Source organism: Terrapene carolina, unplaced genomic scaffold (genome assembly GCF_002925995.2).
Source record: "Terrapene carolina triunguis isolate 2854851 unplaced genomic scaffold, T_m_triunguis-2.0 Scaffold23, whole genome shotgun sequence".
Lineage (NCBI taxonomy): Eukaryota > Metazoa > Chordata > Testudines > Emydidae > Terrapene > Terrapene triunguis.
In genome coordinates, this window is record NW_020664374.1 from 29,917,245 (window position 1) to 29,929,736 (window position 12,492).

Here is a 12,492-nt window from a genome sequence, read left to right on the forward strand (position 1 = left end):
CACACACACACACACACACACACACACACACACACACACACACACACACACACACACACACACACCAGCATAACAGCTTCATTTTCTTTACTATTATACGGTATTTTTCTCACTTCTTTTTCTTTCAGTAACCACAGTTATTGTTCATAAGACTATTTCCACTACTGTATACTGTACCTTAATGCTCTCAAACACAGGGGAGCAGACCACAATTCCCATACCAATGTTTAACCTATTGAATTAGATATTACGTAAAAGGCAGGCTCTTCAGCCCCATTAAGACTGCTTTGCACAGTTCTGGCAGCATAAAGGAATGTTACAGCCAATTTAACTGCTAAATAGAGGATTTCCCTTGTATAGGGGAATCCTCTAGTGGCAGAAGGCTGCTTTAGCAACCTCTGTACTACCCTCTACCACAGAGCATTGGGGACACATCCAGTTGAAAACCAGGTATGGCTACAAGGCTGGCATAACAGAGAGCTGCCCAGGGATCTACCTGATGGTCAGATGGCTCCAAGATCCCAAGGGAGCTAAAATATGCAGCCCAGGGCCTGGATCACGATTGATATACAGTTACATTTTATTTTTATAATGGAAATGTGCTTGTATGTTCAGTGATATTGCGGATATTCTGGATTTACTCACATACTAAAATTTCACTTTAAAAAAAATTAACATAACATATACTCTAGGTCTTTACAAGTTTAGTAACACTACTGCAATAGAAATGATCAAATTTCTGATGAAATGTCTCTAAATAATAGACTGATAGATTCCAAGACCAGAAGGGACCATTGTGATCATCTAGTCTAACCTCCTGTATAACACAGGCCACAGAGCTTCCCTGAAATAATTCCTAGAGCCAGGGCCGGCTCCAGGCACCAGCTTACCAAGCAGGTGCTTAGGGCGGCCACTCCGGAGAGGGGCGACACGTCCAGCTGTTCCGCGGCAATTCGGCGGACGGTCCCTCACTCCCGCTTGGAGCGAAGGACCTCCCGCCGAATTGTCGCCGCAGATCGCGATCGCAGCCTTTTTTTTTGGCGCCGCTTGGGGCGGCAAAAACCCTGGAGCCGGCCCTGCCTAGAGCAAATCTTTTAGAAAAACATCCAGTCTTGATTTGCACCTTGTCAGTGATGGAGAATCCACCACAGCCCTTGTTAAATTGTTCCAACGGTTAATTGCTCTCACTGTTACAAATTTATGCCTTAGTTCCAGTATTAATTTGTCTAGCTTCAGCTTTCCACCATTGGATCCTGTTATACCTTTTTCTGTTAAACTGAAGAGCCCATTATCAATATCAGTTCCCTGTGTAGGTACTTACAGACTGTAATCAAGTCATCCCTTAGCCTTCTCTTTGTTAAGCTAAGTAGGATTGAACTCCTTGAGTCTACCACAATAAAGCTAGAAGATCTAAACGACACTTCACTGCTTATAAGATTTTACTTTTTCAAAAATGCTATGATGTTCTTGCTAAGATATCAGTATACAAATGTGACAAACACACTGTGCATGTCTGTTATTAATGGATAAATGCAATTTAGTAACATTTAGGGTGCAAGGAGGTCACAGAGTCTCTTGACAGCATATCTGTACTACCTGCTTAGCATATGTTCCTTGTTTCTTATGAATCCTGTTTGAATACGCTTATGGTTAAACAGTAGCTCATGGTAATGGAGCAAAGAAAAGGAAACCATTACAAATTCACAGAAAGGAGGATACCAATAATTAGATCTGTTACATGGAGTATGAAAACTTTTACAGTCACGTATGTATTTAATGGTACTTTCTGAAATTTAACAAACCCAGTCTCAGAAATAAAGAGAAGCTATGTAATATTCTGCTAGATTTACTGTGTTTTTTACCTCAATTCTGGACAGCCCTAAGGCTGCAACTGCAACTCGAACACTGCTGCTCTCCAGTGTTCCTGTGACCTTTCTTCGCTTGTGTTCGAGAGCTGACATCTGCTGCTGTGCTGCAATGGCCAGAGCCTTCTCCCTAGCTTCATTAATCAATGGGATCTTCAGCTTTTCTTCAAGAGTATCGGTGAGACAGCATTTCAAGCACAGAACTGGCTGTACTGCACTGCGACCTGCAATAAACAAAGCCATTTGTCAGCTGCTATTACAACTGTATGCCTTTTTTATTCAGTAGCCCAGAACACAAGCAAAAATATTAAATTCAATTCCTTCAGAGTTTAATGTAACAATGTAAGCTTTGCTATAATATTTTGAGTTTTAGACTAATTATAACTTACAATCAGGAAGAAGGACTGAAAACACAGACTGAAATCCAAATGGAAAGGTCCTATTCATAATCAACAAAAAGGTATATTTTAACTAATTTTCTTTTCAGCTAATTAAATTTATGGGAGGAATAATTATCAACAATCTACTGAAGCTTTCATACTTCTCTTGTCACTGGGGTGTCAGAGGTCCTTACAAATTGTAAAGTAAACCACAGTGAATATATATATATATCTTTCTACCTGTCTTCCCCAATCAGTATTGTTCCGATCACACTCCTCCCATTTGTTCGTAAGTGTTGTTCTGATAGGAAGGCTAGGTCAAAGTGAGAGGATTCTGATATGAAGGGAGTAAAATTTGTGGTGGTTTCAACATCTTCTGAAGGTGAATTCCACAGCTGTCTGTTAGTTACTGAGATCACTCCATCTCTCTCTCTCTCTCACACACACACACACACCCCTCCCTCTCTACCTCCTGTGGAACATATCTATAGTGGGAAGACATTTTGGAGAGTACGGTAATACATCTATTTATATTACCCTGGCACCCAAAGTCCCCAGCTAAAATTGGGGCCTTTCTGTGGTAGCACAGTACAAACACATAGTAAGGGACAATCCCCTTACCTAGTTAGATTGTAAATCCTTTGGGGTAAGACAACCAGAAAGGGAGTTTTATCCTCATTTGACAGAGGAAGTGAGACACAGCGAGATTAAATAACTTGTCCAAGATCACAGAGGAAATCTGTGCGAGAGCTGGGAATGGAACCCAGATCTCTAGCATCCCGTTCCAGGTTTTATACACAAGACCACTCATGGGCTGTGCTGGTTGGCTCGAGGCCCCATAGAAGAGTAGGTTTTATGGTTGACATGTGCCTCTTCACTGCTGTTCCGGCTTCACCTAAGTTCCATCACCACAATGAACAGCAGAGGCAGGAACAGCTCCTGATGGAATACTTAACCCAGACAGCAGGGTGTTTTGATAACACATGGTCAATAATCTTATTGAGAGGAATGAAAGAGACAAGCAACAGGAGGAATTGAGCGTCTGAGAAAAAGAATGGAGGAAAGTCTTGTAGTCTCACAGAAATGCATATCACAGAGTCACACATTAGAGTGCACAGCTTAAAGTGTTTTAGCATTTGCATGCCACCTGTGAATCTGTACTTCAAGTTTCAGCCTGATGTGGTTTAAAATGGCTGAGGCATAAACTCTTCAAATGCATCATTCTGAATTGAATAACTCAAGTTATTAACATGGCAGGAACTGGCACTGGGTAGAAAATACCAGTAAAAGCCTAGAGCTCACTATAAATGTTGTACTTTACTGCTATCATAATGACAACATCATTCTGAAACTCAGCACTCCCTGGCTACAGATGGTTCAGTTTGAGGGGCTACAAAGTGCTAAATCTTTTAAAAGGTACCTAATAGGAACACAATCATTGACACTGTAACGTCTGACATGACTTTCCCCTTATTCTTCCCCTTTGGTTTCAATTTTTATATAGTAACGAATCTGACTGGCATTATTTAGAGATAGTGAGTGAAAGAGCAAATTCTTTAGATAACTTGCCCAGAGGAAAGAAGGTCTCTTCATAGCTCATGTAAACCATCAAGTTCATAGAGTGTGAAGAGGTCTTGAATTACCTACGGCTGTATGCATTGTAGAACAAGGAGCGGGTGATGATTAACACACTTCTAAAAGCAGCAGAGAAATATACTCCTCACTATAATTAGAGGGCATCATCTCAGGAGTTTACAGCCCAAACTGCTGATTTTTCCTCACAAAAAATTGAGTAGGTTTAAAAAACTATGTATTTTAAAGAGAGATGGGCTCAAAACAATGGTTTAGAGATGGTTAAATACAGATGGTTACATTTCATCTTTCCTAAACTGATGTAATAAATGCTATATTTCTCTTTGATTGTATTGCATTTAAAGGTGTCCTGTCTCCCAGAGTCTCTTGGAGGCACATTATCCACATGAGAAATAGTCCCGTACTGACTGAGCTGTTCAGACCTCATTAAATGGCCATACAAGAGTGTGTCTGAATCACAACCCATGAAAGAAAGGTCACTTCCCAAATAACTGTCATTGCTTCAGATAATTTGCTGTGTGGATCTATATTCAGTGAACGAAGAGCTATAGAGACAATTACTTAAAGAATTACAGATTCTAGGTAAATACCTTTCCCTTTCTGACTATTGCCACCATAGATTCCCAGCCCCTTAACAAGCAGAAACAACTCCTGAAGGAGGTGGATTTGGACAATACTAATTGAACAAAGTTGCAAGATTGCTCTCCAGAAGTCACCTTTAGATCCAGAAGCTAAATTAAGGGTGTAATGAAATATCAAGGAAGTAATGCTGTATAAATGTAGGTAAGGACTTGTCTAGACGGTGTACGAGTGCGCAACAGCTGGAGTGTAAATTCCAGTGTACACCAGCATGTCATTAAACTAACTGTCCATGAAGACCCTGCTGGTGCTCACTAAAGTTCCCTAGTGCTAGCTGACATAGTATTGTTTGACTATGTTAACATGCCCTAGGGAACTTTTAGTGCATACCAACAGGGTCCTCACAGGCCAGTTAGTGAGAGACCCATTGGCACACACTAGAATTTGCACTGCAGCTGATACACAACAATACACCATGTAGAGAAGCCATAAGGAACTCAAAGTAGGAGCCTTACATATTTCTTTGATTGAGATATTTCTGAGACATGCTGAGACATTTTGGCTCTACGGTAGTTCATTGTGCTCCAAGAAATACAGGTTGCAGATTACACATCAGGACATCATAAATGTGTATACAAAGCACCAATATTTCATATCTAGGAAAGTTCAAAGACAATCAAGAGATGCTTGTACTGGTTCAAGTAGTGTCAAACTACTGCTGCAGTACTACAAGATTGAGGCATCTTGGAAAGTAGCTATAGAAAAATATTGATATGGCCAAGCTGAAAATTTATTCTAGTTTACTTGCAGAGACATACCAGGTTAGGAGGGGCTTGCAAGCCGTCTCTAATTTGAAAAAGGTCTGGGAAGCAAAAAAAAAAAAATCTAAACCATATGACTAAAGGAATAATTTTAGATTATGTTTGTTTTGCAATGTCTTTTTAAGGCTCGTTCCATTGTAAAATGGCTCATCTTTCGTACTGTATTTATTTTCCTTCCCCTAAGTGCCAGAAAGCTCAATGCATTATAAAGGATGATGTTTTCCCAAATCATTTTTTCCTCCTTTCATTTACTCTACCTTTTAAAGTACTGCTAATGCGCAGAACATTTGGACTATCCATCGGAAGCAAGCCTGAAGGCAAAGGTATGCCACATGTTCCCTCTACCAGGTAAACAAATTCTCCAACCTGAAACACAGGAGCATATGCATTTCCATTCAGAGAGCAATTCATGCAGAACAAATTATAAACCATTAAAACAAACAAAAAGAAAAACTATTCTAGTAATACAGAAGAATGACTTATATAAGTGGTTCATATATTTTGAAGAGCCTTTTTTTAAAAACTGCTTTTTTAAAGAAGAAAATGAACATATTACCTAAAAAACCCTATAAGTAACTGTAAGGGTGAAAATTAAACTTGCAAAATCAAATAATTTCAGAATCAAAGTTTTTATAGTGTTAGGGGACTGGAGAGCCCCCATACAGACCGCACCCTTAGACGCTTCTGAGTTCCCTGGTGAGGCACCTTTACGCTTCTTGTTTTTAGTGTTTATCTTTTTAGTATGTGTTTCGCGTTTTCCAACAGTAAGGGGAGCCATGGTGAGCATGTCTCGGTACATGCATAGCCTAGAGCAGAGGTATCTATTTTTTGTCAAGGTCCAGGTCCAGACTCAAGAGAAAATAATAAAAAATAACAATAATAATGATGATAATAAGTAAATAAAAAGATTTCAGGGTCCATTCAAAAGTGTCTGGTGGTCTGGATTTGGCCTGCAGTTCGCCTATGTGTGTGTGTTAACAGCTTCTCTGGTGGTGGAGTGGTGATAGATTCTAGACAGAGGAAAAGGTTCATCTGGCTGCAGCCAGAATATCTCTCTGCATCACCCAGCAAGTAGTGAGATTTTACTTGCTTGCTGTAATTCTAGCCTAGGATCACATATTTAGATCCTCTTGTAATTTTCAATAAATTGTTAAAACTACCTGGTCTCTCTGAAATTTGACTGCATTGCTCTGGGAGATGGGCCATTCATAACAATAGTTCAGTTCTTTTTAACTCTTCCCACTACAGTTAAATGCCTGAGCTAGGATACCATGAGCCACAAATGAGATAGACAAAAAAGTATATACTGATCATATGGAGTAGCCATTTTTAAAACCTCTATAATCAGTTGTTTTAAACAAATAGAGTAACAGCCTGCATAGTTCACATTTAAAGGATGAAACCGTTTAAATTATTTCAAACTACATAATTTTTAATATTTTGAAGTTTTGTAAAGTTTAAAGCAGCTCAGCTATTTGGTTAAAAAAATTTTTTTGAACCAGTAACATTTTGTTAACCAATTCATAGTTCTCTAGTGAAAAATGAGTGGGGGTGAAAGTGGGCTAGTGACATGTTCTGACTGTCCTTTAGTGTTACTGAACATTTTCCACTTACTTTCTTTTAAATTCAAACGGTCACTAATTGAGGGAGTTAAGTTAAGTAACTAATCTGATTTCTAGAGTTATGCCAAAATCACTGATGACAACACTGCACAAACAAGGAAGTAAACAGAAATGTTATCTAGGGGAAAACAAAGGGGCAATAAGTTTTTACCAAAATGGAAAGGACATATCCACTGATGAACAAATGGTATTTCAAACTGTTGAGAAGGCATAATAAGCAAAGAACAAATACAATAAAAATGCATGTTAAACGACTTGTGTACAGTAGCCTAGACTGTAGGGACTAGATACCAAAAAAACAAAAAGAATGCTTCGAGGTGGTGTAAATTACACCTCCAAGCAACAATAAGTTCCATGTTGCTGAGGAGAATTCACATCAGCAGAGAGCAGGCAATGTTACCCTCAGGATTTCTGCTTTGGGGGTAGCTTACTTCCACCAAAGTTCCATACAGTAGGAATCTATAAACACATTCCTACTGCTTTAGTGACTTCCCCTTACTCCCCCACCTCCTTAAGCTAACACCACCCACTTCTTTGGACTCCCCTGGCCTTTAGTGGCCGCGCATGCCAGCAAAAGGAGTATGTACTCATCTCATATGGCCATTGTCAACCACTAACAAATTATTTGCCACTACAGGCCTCCACGAAGATTTATACAAGCAAAATCAGTGTGAATCTGCTTAGGAATGGTATAGTTCAGGTTGGTTGTTTACTCTTGGCAGGCAGCAATGAAAAAAAAAAAAAAAAAAAAGACTTATTTAGGTCAATTGGTCCATCCTCCCGCTGCCAATGCTCCCTGCATAATTGGCTAAGTGACCTAAAATAAGTCTGTTTTTCATTTTACCTTTCCTCACCGCTTTGTAGGAGATTTTTTTCACTCTAGAGCTAAAAACATAGTGTTTTATAAGTTTTCTAACTTAGTAAAAAGAGAATTATTCAAATTCCATGGCATTTATCTCCCTTTCCTTGGTTTAAGAGCCCAAACACTTCTTTCTTGAGGGGAGTAAAACCCATGGCAAAACTTGTGTACCACCCACAAACTAATTACCACCTTGGGGAACCAATTTAAACAGAAATTATTCCCTTTCAAGACAATGTTATGGCTCCATACGGTCCCTGTAAAAGCTCTTGGCATACACAACTAGTTTTATAAAAGTACCAGTTGCTAACGCTCCATTCTATTATCATTTTTCCTGTGTCATTAATTATACCAACATACTTATGTGTAAAAAGAAGCTCTTTCAATTCAAAACTTGGTTTGACAAGATCTGAAAGTGTTGATTTCCACAGGCTGTAAGGCCAATTTTCTTTTTGCTCAGGCTTTTCCTGATGTTGCAGAATGGTCAGGAGGAATCTTGTTTATGGTGTTTTGGGAGGTTTAGTGAATAACCTAAATTTCTGAGTGCTTAATTTTGCAGCCTTAATATTATTTTTTTAAGTTTTTGTATGAAAATTTCCAAGATTTTTAAGAAAAATTACATCCTGTGGAACAATATTGACAGCTATTTGGTAGACAGTAGAGGAATGCTGGAAATCAAGAATACTGATGTCTTTTCCTGACTCTGGACAGGAATGTGATCTAGAGATCACAGTCAGCCTGGTCATGCATATAGATTTGGCATATTTAATCCCCCTCATCAAATCTCAAATCCTTGCTCCAAAGCACGGAGATGCTAAAGTTCTTTAAAAAAAACGGTTGGGAAAAAATAATTCTGAAAAAACTGTTTCTCTCTAGCTTCCAAAAAAATAGCACAAGGTAGAGAGAAAGCATGAAAACTTCAACCCAAATGCTTGAAATTTGACAGTTATAAAGCAACTGGGAACATGGGTTTATAATGGTACATTTGGTAGCACAACCAGCTGTGTCTTTAAGTGCTACATCTTCTAAAAGAAAAAAGAGTAGATGGAAGGTGATTGATGGAGGAAAGAATGGATATCACTGAGTTCCTATTCATTTCCTGTGGCAGCTAGAAGGAAATGAGTGGCAGTTGAGACTGAGCCCTTCATATATGCTTGTCCGGGAGACACAAGATGTAGGCAGGGTATGCACACAGCCCCAGTGAAGATTACTATTCCTAAATTCTGAGCCTGCACACCTGAAGTGAGCACACCACCTACAGCGGGGACCCCTGCAAGAACTCTAAAGGGAGTACAGTTAAAGCAAATGTTCTGTGTTTCATCAGGACAATCTAATTCTGTTCACAACCTTTTGGAAATACCAGTTGATGATTTCTAAGAAAATTTAAAGCTCTACATGAAAGAAGTCTTTAAATTGCACAGGAAGGGGAAAAGATAGTGAACCTTCTCCCTCCACAAGATATTTAGGCAGAGAAGGCCTGGACTTTCTAATCACTACACTTTTACAACTATAACTTTATAATGATTATTAGTCACTTAAATAAAGAGTTGGCATGTGAACCAACCCCCAGAAATGAAGATCTAGTACTAAAGGCCGCCTCATTAATTCACTGTGTCAGGCAATACATTTTTTTTCCACACAACGCCTCATGTGAAAAAAAAATCTACATTAATATCTGAAGGACATGTAGAGCCTCAATTTTTCTTCTAAATAGCAAGAGGAATATTAAAAATTAATCATTTAAGTTTTTAAAAAATGTTGTTATAAGTAAGTTAAACTTTCATTGTCATTTCAAAAGACCACTACAGTGCCAATAGAGAGGTAAACAAAGAGGTATTTTCACAGTTTAAAAAGCAGCATGCCTAGCTGGTCCAATGGTTGAGGTAGCATACGAGAGGAAAGACTGATTCTGAAACAAGCTAGACTCTTGCTACTGGGTCTTGTTCAACATGAAAGGATCAAAGATGTGATGATAGACGGCAACTGCAGGCAGACTTTGGTGAGAATTCTTGCTCTAGAGAATAGTCACCACTGTAATAACTGATGCCTGTTATGGAGATCAGTATAAGGTAAGTAATAGAGTGGCCCTGAATGAGGTGACTGAGTAAGACTAGGTGCAGCAGAGTTCACATTGTATACCTAGGTATACATCACCTAAATGAAGAGACTTGAACTTTACATCACTTCTCTTTAAATTATGGTTTATTAATGATGAAATGACACAATTATAATATTGCAAGCCTGTGTCAATAAGCACCCGTGTTAACACCCTACAAGCTGCTGTAATGATCTCTGTGCAAAATATGCCTTTTGAAGTATCATTTGAAAACCAATAACTCATTGATCATTAATATTCTAGTGTGATGTATGTACGTAATGTGTATTAAGAGTTATGAATATATGCTGGAATTATGACAAAGAGTGTGTAAACCAGGTAGGTTGGGGGAGTTGTTACACTTTCCTTTGTCTAAGATAGATTTGTTTATTTGATTCTCTGACCAGCCCAGTATTCAGGCAAAGACAATAAAGCTGCATATTTACATACAAGTAGAAACAGGACTATCAAGACAGCAGGGGGAGGCAACGGCAAGAAACAGAACAATTTGCATTTCAGCAAACACAAGTGGGAGAAGAAAGAGCATGCAGCTTCCTTCACCACCAGACTCCATGTGGAGTCTCCTCACAGCTTAAATAATCTTTGCTTTGAGGTGTAAAGCATTTCAAAGGTTTACTGGTCTATAAAGACAAGGGATCTAAACCTGGAGTGATAAGCAATTGAATCAACTGATTGTATACATTACTGTATTATAAGAGTGTACAGAGTGATGTCTTTTCTGAAAGCTAAAGACACACTGGTGATTAATAGCACTGTGAAAAGTATGTATTAACACTAGGTGAGGAATTATGGATACTCATTGATGTTCGGTAGATATTAGAAGGGAGGATGGAGACAATTTTAGCAGCTGCATTTTGGATGCATTGAAGGGAAATAAAGGGGGGGGGGCAGAAGGCCAGAGAAAAGGAAAAGTAATAAAAATGAGAAATGACCAGCTGGTGGACAAGACTGTTAGCTATTAGAACAGAAATGTTTGGATTTTCCACATGTAGAGAAAAAAGTGACAAGGGTTGTTAACAGTTTGGGTATGTGGGGAGAAGGGACAGACATTAAAAATGATCTTCACGGTACAGCTCGAGTAATGGGGAGGATGGTGGTGTTATTTACAGCAATGGAGTAAGGTGGAAGTGGAGAAGATTTGGGATGAAAAGTACCTTGGTTTCAACAATGGTGAGTTTGAGCTAGTCATAGTTCAAAAGGCTGTGCTGGATAAACTATTAGGTATGCATGACTGGACTGAGGGAGCCAGGTCAAATGTGGAGAGATTTGTGAGTGTCATGAGCACAGAGCTGGATGCTGAATCTATGTGAGCAATTGAAATCATCCAGGGATATAGGGTGTGAAGAGAGAAGAGGGAAGAAACGAAGATGTAGTGCAGAGGGACACTGACAGACAGGGAGGGAAATTCAGCAAAGAAGATGCTGAAAAAGTGGTTGGAAGGTAGGAGGAAAAACAGAGGACAAGACTGACCACAAATCCCAAGAGAGGACATGGCATCAAGGAGAAGGAAGTGAACAATGACATTAAAAGCTGCAGGGAGATCAAGGAAGCTGTAACACAGAGTAAAAGCCATGAAAGTTGTCCATTAAGAATTTGTTGGGTATTTTGGTGAAAACAGTAAAGTGCTGAAGGCAAAAAACAGATTAGGCAAATCAAGAGAAAGTAACAGCAGAGGACGTAAAAGCAGCTTTTATAAACCACCCATTCAACAATCTTAGATATGTATGTTAGAAGGATGACTGAGCAAATGTTGGACAGAAACATAAGGTCAAGAATCTGTTATCTGATGATGGGGGTTGTGACACTGGCAGACCAGGTGCCAGCTCATGCCAAAGGCCCAGGGCCTCACTGAACACCGACAAATCCATAGCTGGAAACCAGTCTGGCTTACCTGTGGGCTAGCATAGTTAAAATAGACCTTAGTGCCATAAGAATGTGTTTAGTATTTAGACTTAAAGGAATGCTTGTAGGATGCTGCATGTATTAATCTACTTCTAATATCTGCATGCCATGGTATAAAGTTATACTGAGTGTTGCATTGTAAACCTCTAATTGTGTAACTCACCAAACAGGAAAAGCAGCAATAATTAAGGTAAAGTGCTCATCCTTCAAACAAGATGGCCCATTGAAGGCAAATGAGGCATTGTGTAGCACCAAAGTACAGAGACCTTGTTGATTGCATTCCTCGATGCCTCCAGGAAGGAGAGGCCTGCTTATGAACTCATCCCATCAGCTTTTATTCTGGGGTGAAGGGGGATAAAAAATCCCTGACAAGGAGAAACTTGGTCTCTTTATGCTGTCTGGACTCTGAGGGGCAAAGATTCCTAAACATAAGCAAGAGATCCTCATGCTGCTTGGCATGGGTCAGCCCTAAAGGACATATAGAGCTGCTTATTATAGAAGTGTATATTACCATTTTAAATCTAAGACTGCAATTCATTTTTGTGTGTATGTTTGCTGTTTTAACTTTGTAAATGTCTCTCTCATTTCTTTTCTTAGTTAATAAATGTTTAGTTACTTTATTTCAGAACTGGCTATAGGTCTTGTCTTTGGTTTGAGATCTGAGTACAACTGACATGGGGTAAGTGATAGATCCTTTGGTGTGGCGACGACACAGGAAAGGAAATAGAACACCAGGTTTCTGGTAGCTAGAGAGC

The 12,492-nt window shown here is 39.1% G+C and overlaps 1 protein-coding gene across 1 annotated transcript in view; it reads right to left on the reverse strand.

Moving 5' to 3' along the window:
- LOC113406192 (cilia- and flagella-associated protein 47-like) overlaps positions 1-12,492 on the reverse strand; it is a 691,445-nt gene that overhangs the window by 402,014 nt on the left and 276,939 nt on the right. The window contains exons 43-44 of the mRNA XM_029910955.1: positions 5,496-5,604; positions 1,863-2,089 (exon numbers count right to left, since the gene is read on the reverse strand). Coding sequence (XP_029766815.1) covers positions 1,863-2,089; positions 5,496-5,604 — 336 coding nt within the window. The remainder of the gene's footprint in view (positions 1-1,862; positions 2,090-5,495; positions 5,605-12,492) is intronic.